Source organism: Aplysia californica, unplaced genomic scaffold (assembly GCF_000002075.1).
Source record: "Aplysia californica isolate F4 #8 unplaced genomic scaffold, AplCal3.0 scaffold01229, whole genome shotgun sequence".
NCBI classification, from domain to species: domain Eukaryota; kingdom Metazoa; phylum Mollusca; class Gastropoda; order Aplysiida; family Aplysiidae; genus Aplysia; species Aplysia californica.
Window position 1 is genome coordinate 98,307 of NW_004798499.1, and position 6,684 is coordinate 104,990.

The following is a 6,684-nucleotide window of genomic DNA, read 5'->3' on the forward strand; positions in this document are numbered from 1 at the left end:
AACTTTTGTAACGTCTACTGCCATTGTTAACGACCAAGACAAATTTCTCCCTGCGAGATGAATAAAGATTGTCATTGTCATTGTCATGAATGAAAAATTAGACACTGCTGACACTGAAGAATACAGTCGAACCTGCCTTAAAGGAAACCTGTCCTAATGGAATCTCCCTGCTTCCCCCTTGATATATTACTCTTTAATTACCGGTGTAAAACGGAAACCTGTCCAACGTGAAAACGAAAAGAAAAAATCCAAGGGTTTCACCTGTCTAAGAAGGAAAATGATTTACCCGCTGAGCCCTGATTTGAAACAAAACTTGCAAGTCTTGTTCCGCCGGCTCTAAACTTAGCGCCATGGCCATGCCGCTGAGCAAGGAAGGGGAGCACAGGAGCAATTTGGGGGTAGATGTTACCCCATCATGTGAGCCCCGGGTGATGCAGATGGTCGGGGTAATTTACTGCCCGTGAGAGCGCTCAAGAAAGTACCAAGCCACTACGGAAACTTTCTTGGGTTGCCAGAAGCCAGAGGCGTGAAACTAGATTGACCAATGCCTGCCGCTCTGATCGTACGGCCAGCCGAGAAAAGAGTTCCTCGAATCGTTGTTACAATGATGGCAGTGGGTGGTGGCATTGGTTGACTGTGCTTGTTACACCGATGGGTGGGGCTAAGGGTGGAAGCAAAGGAGATGTTCAAACGTTTGTTTTTAATAGGTCAAACAGTGGTCCTATGAAAGGCAAGCACTGGTGGTAATTACATTATCAGGCAGGATAGCACTCGAGAGGTCCTGTGTGAAGTTTTAACTACTGCTCGCCAATCGGACACGCAATCCTTGATCCCACCGGCTGGGCCTTTAACCCCCATCCCCCCCCTTTCCATTTCCTCCTAAATTCCCCTGTCTACGACGGAATTTTTTCCTGGCTCCCATGCGATTCGGTCTCACACAGGTTCGACTGTACGATGAAGTTAAGAAAAAACATTTTATGGATAGCATTTTTTATTTGTCTTGCCTTAAAATTTAAAGTGTAACATTAATACATATATATGCAGGTGCTTGTGTTGCCTTGTCTATTCATTTCTTATAACACTAACACCAGGATTAGATCATATGTGCAAAAAACTTAAGGTTAGAATTACAAAATCTATATGCCAAGAAGCTGGGACTGACTCAAAATAAAATCAGGCTCATTATAGATCTACGCTCCTAGAATTACAGTTTGATCTGCTAAGTACCTAGTTTTGAGAAATTGCTACATAAAAAATTTTGAGTTTCACAACATGGCTGTTGTTGTTATTCTCACCCAAAGTGAAAATAAAAATGTAATTTTATTCTCACCCGGGGTGAGAATAACAGTCTGAGAATGCAATGGATTTTTAAGTCTACCTGGATGTTGAGAACAGATGATTGAAAATAATTTGTGAATTGTAAGAGAGTGACCGTTCGTGACCTGCCCCAGAGCGCTGGCCGATTTTTCTAAGCTCCCGCTGGGATTTTTATTGTTTCATTTTTTTTTATGTTGAGTTGAGAGTATGCACGCATTCTACACCAAAACACTAGACAAGTGTAAATATATTCTAAATTCAGAAAGGAATTCACTTGCCAGAGTAGTATGTTTTTAAAAAATAGCCTTAACCGAAAGCTGTTTTATAATAGATCTAGAATCTAGTAGTAGTTTGTCATTTGTAATTTTATTGAATTGGCATTTGTTTACAACACAAAATTCAAGAGTAAAATTTTCAATTACAGTATTACAGAACCAATAAATTAATACTGTTGCAACAAAAGGTGACGCTATTTTCTCAAAAGATAAGGTTTTCCCCAAATCGACAATAGTCGCCTCCTGCGCTCGAGAGCCTATTATTATTGTATAATTGTACAGATAAGTGTGGTAATTATTCGTAGCGTACAATGTTGTATGGATAACTAGATTCTAGACAGAGTTGTTCGCACAATTGTACGGTACAATATATTGTACACTTAACTAGACAGAGTTGTTAGCAAAATAATTGTACGGATAGCCTAACCACTCCGAATAGGCATAGAATCTAGATCTAGAATATTTTGGGAAGTGGCTATTCTCATCCGGGGTGAGAATAGAAAGACGATCTACCTCTCACCCCCGGTGAGACTTGCCAGCGTAGGCTATTCTCACCCGGTGCGAAACAAGACCTGCTTTTCCTCATTTTGAAATACTGTCTATCGGTGTGGATGGTCAAATTGATAAAAGCCAAGAAAAAATTACGTTATAGCACAAAAGTAAGCTAATTTGATCGTCTTCAAAGATGCTATGGCTATTTCACTGTTCGAATCGAGCCGAACTACGCGGGTCGCCAATTTGTTTTGCCCAGAAGTTCTCGCAAGATCTGCTCCTCCCCTCTCTCTCTGTCTCTTTCTGAATACTGTTTATCGGTGTGGACGATCAAATTGACCAAAACAAAGTTAAAAAATGATGTTAAAACACAAAAGTAAATTAATTTGGTTGTCTACAAAGATGCTACGGCTATTTAACTTTTAGAATCGAGCCGAACTACGCGGGTCGCCATTTTGTTTTGACCGGAAGTTCTCGCGCTACTCCTCTCTCTGTCTCTTTCTCTCTCTCCACTGCCCACATACAAAATTGTACGCTTTTAGTAGGCTACAGTTGTAATGGAACGTTTGTTCACGGCACAGAATTCTACAATTTTTCTGTTATAACAGTGTAGAATTCTGTGGTTTAGGGTGAACGCAAAATTTGTTGGCCTAGATCTAGGCTATAACGGTGAACGCGCACCGGGTGAGAATAGCCAAAGACTAGCCTGCACTATTCTCATCCCGGGTGAGAATAGAGGTTGCCAATATTTTGAGTTTTGAGTTTGAGCTCTTCTCACCTGTTACCCGCACAAACACAAGCAAGCCATCATCGGCTCTTACAGCCCTGCCATCTCGAATCAAGGGTGTAAACTGAGAGAAAAAGTCATTCTCTTTCCAATTTGCTGCCATTTAAACTCTTTCCCTTTGGCTCTGTGTTGGCTTCCGTTGTTTGGCCTTGAAAGAAAAGAAGAACAAAAAAAACAACTTCACAACTTCAATGCCTGATTTGAGGCTGAGGCTGATGAGAGTGTTAGACGCAATCTAGATCTATGAGTCTCGCTTTTGAGCTAGCCGAGTTAGCTCACTTCAAAGACATTAAAAGTTTGCATCTCTTTTAAAAAAAGCACTTTAGAAAAGGTTTGGTACCACAACAACAATCAACAGTCAACAGTCAACTTCAACAGATGAAATTGTATGTTCCCAGATTTTTTAAACTGTCTGTAGGCCAGCAAAAGTAAAAACTTGGCCAACAGCAGATCAAGGAGAGGAAGAAAAGCATGGTTACAACAACAACAAAAACCCGAAGTTTCCTCTAGGCCTAAGCCTATTTCAATTATTTCAAAGTCAATATGTATCTTGTTGTTAAGACTAATTCCTTCCTTTAAAACATGGGACAAAGACTTTTTAGTCCAACTGTGATCAAGAAGAGGGTAATAGTATAAGAGAAAAAATAAAAATACAAAACAAGTGAATAACAAATTATGAATAGTTTTTAAATACTAAAGTAAGGATAAGTCTGTTTTCCCTTTCCAAAAAGAATTGTAGGCCTATTAGGGCCTCGAATTTCCCTTTACTTTTTTGTACTGTAACCACTTTGACCAAGTGGTCGTTTCGATCCAAGAAAAAAGACGCGCAAAGTTCAAGACTTGTCTACTTTATCTGGATACCCTTCAGAAAAACGTGCTTCTGAAAATCAAAGTAAAAAATAGCTGGAATCAGCAGTTCAGACGCAATGGAAGTCTTACTTTGACACTTTACCATGTTTCTATGCTATAAAACAGCTTTTTTTAGTATGCCTTGCAGATTATGAAAATTAATTACTTCACGGAAAGTATCGTACGAGTTCTCTGGCTTTACTGACTGCCAAAACTGCTGTACACCCTTCCCATCCTGTTTGTCGTTCTCTTCTCACAAGCAGTAAAAAAAAGTAAAATTAGTAATAATAATTAATAATTGCATAATTTTTATAGCGCATATCCACGCCCAAGAGCATGCTCTATGCGCTTTACAACTATTATTACCCCAGCAGACCCTCTGAGAACACTCAAAAACATCCTGAAGCGACTTCAGAAACTAGCAGAAAGAGTCCTACCAGGAGAGCCAAGGCGGTTTCAGATCAAACCGCTCAACAATGGACATGATCTTTTCTATTCGTCAGCTACAAGAAAAGTTCAGGGAGCAACGACTGCCATTACATACTGCGTTTATCGATCTGACAAAGGCTTTTGATACAGTCAGTAGTTCAGGACTGCACATGGTGCTTGGAAAAATTGGCTGTCCCCCAATACTGCTACAGCTCATCATCTCTTTCCACGAAGATATGAAGGCCACCATTCAGTTTGACGGTTCAACATCAAACAGTTTCAACATCAAAAGCGGAGTAAAGCAAGGTTGTGTCTTAGCACCAACCCTTTTTAGCACTAATCTTGCTGTCTTACTGCAACACGCATTCAAAGAGTCACCAGGGGATGTCTTCCTCCACTGGAGAACTGATGGGTCGCTCTTCAATCTTGCTCGACCTAAGGCCAAAACCAAGATCAACAAAACAACAGTACGAGACCTTCTCTTCGCCGATGATGCTGCTCTTGTTGCTCACAGTGAATCAACCCTACAAACAAAGATGGACCGCCTATCAACAGCATGCAAGGTGTTTAGCTTGGTCATCAGTGTTAAGAAAACAGTCATCCTTACCCAAGAAGGGGCAGAGCAGGGCCATATATGGCTGAACGACAAGAAACTTAAGACAATGGACAGGTTCTGTTACCTGGGGTCTACCATCAGCTCTTCAACATCACTTGATTATGAAATCAACATCAAGATAGGGAAAACAGCAACAACTTTTGGAAGGCTGACAAAACGAGCATGGGAAAACAAAAGATTAACCATCAAAACAAAGATCAAGATTTACGAAGCATGTGTCCTCAGCACACTCCTTTATGGATCTGAAACATGGACCTTGTACAGCAGACAAGAAAGGCACCTCGACATTTTCCATCTCAGATGCTGCCGCAAGATCTTATGCATTTCGTGGCGTGACAAGGTTACAAATGTTGAAGTGTTGGCACGGGCAAACCTCCAGAGCATGACAACTATCCTGTGTTTAAAAAGATTGAGATGGCTTGGCCATGTCAAGAGAATGGATGACAACCGGATCCCGAAGCAACTTCTCTATGGAGAACTAGCCACGGGAAAGAGACAAAGGGGAAGACCAACATTGAGGTACAAAGACACCTGCAAAACCAGCATATCTAAGCTTGGAGTAGATGTTAACACCTGGGAAGAAATAGCTAAAGACCGGGAAACATGGAGGAATATTATAAAGGAAAGAACTAAAATACTAGAAAACAGCCTTAGAAACCACCAGGCTGAGAAGCGCCAACGACGAAAGGAAAACAGCGGAAATACAGAGCTTCAATCTACGACACTAACATGCAAGCACTGTAACAGAATCCGCGCTTCAAACATAGGAAGAATTAGCCATGAAAGAAGCTGCTTGAAGACAGCCTTGAGACCATCTAAAGCTAAATTGACCGTCTGCTTAGACGAAAAGAGCCATAGTACCCTAGCAGACCCTTTGAGAATACTCAAAAACATTCTCGGCTTCCGCGGAAGCATACAGTGCAAGCTGCGGATTTCACACGCTCAAACACTATCAAATTGACAAAATCGTTCACTGTCTATAGCCGGGTATCTATTTCCACCCGGGTGAAGTGAGGAAAATTTGTGCAAAGTGCCTTTCCCAAGGACACAACGTCGAGCCCCTGACGGTTGCGAGTCCGAGAGCCTAACCACTAGGCCACCGACGCCACTATAATAATAATGATATTTATTATTAAATTATTATTATTATTTTTACGCATATATTTATTAATTATCATTACAGATTTTATACTTTCTCATTACACGTATCTTGAATGTCAGTTTGCACTTGTTGAGATGCCTCCGAAAAAGAAGCAGCTTTATTGTTTCATTTTTTTAAAAACTTGAAACTGTGGTCTGTGGCAGGGATCTAATCTAGATTTACTTTTACTTTTACTTTTCCGATCCAGCGGCCATTTGGGTTCTTGTCCTTTGGTCTGTCGATATGGCAAAGAATTGACAGGTTTTAATCAGCTGTGCCTTGTCGCTGTATAGAGTGTTTCCAATGTCTGGGGAGGCAGGTAGGTAGGTGCTACGCAGGTCACAAAGTGCTGGGCAGTTAAAGAGGTGGTGTGGTACTGTTTCATCCTGGCAGCCGCACAACGGGCAGTCGGGTGGGGTATCCTTGCGGATCTTATTAAGGTAGGAATTTAGTGGTATGTGTTGTGTTCGCAGGCGAAATATCGTGACTTGTTCTCTTCTACTCAGGGAATTTATTGCATCTTGAGAGTTGGGGGCTGTCATGTGTGCAAATACAGTTCTTCCAGTTTTGCCCATTGCCCATCCATTCAGCCACTGTTCCCTGGTTTTGCATTTGATGATGTTCTTGGCTGTCTGTTGTGATACTGGGTTGTGAGGTTGTGTTTGTGATGCTCCCTTCTTGGCAAGGGTGTCTGCTCTGTCGTTTCCTGGGATGTTGCTGTGGCCAGGTATCCACTGTAGCGTCAGGTCGATGGCATAGGTCTGTATGAACGTATTGA

At 41.4% G+C, this 6,684-nt stretch overlaps 1 protein-coding gene across 2 annotated transcripts in view; it reads right to left on the minus strand.

Annotated features, from left to right (window-relative positions):
* The window catches only part of LOC101859065 (la-related protein Larp4B), an 11,980-nt gene extending 8,888 nt beyond the window's left edge, over nt 1-3,092 (minus strand). For both annotated transcript variants that reach the window (XM_035973437.1, XM_013090337.2), the window contains exon 1: nt 2,863-3,092. In XM_035973437.1, the coding sequence (XP_035829330.1) occupies nt 2,863-2,974 (112 nt within the window). In that variant the 5' untranslated portion in view covers nt 2,975-3,092. The remainder of the gene's footprint in view (nt 1-2,862) is intronic.
* Between the last annotated feature and the right edge of the window lie 3,592 nt (nt 3,093-6,684).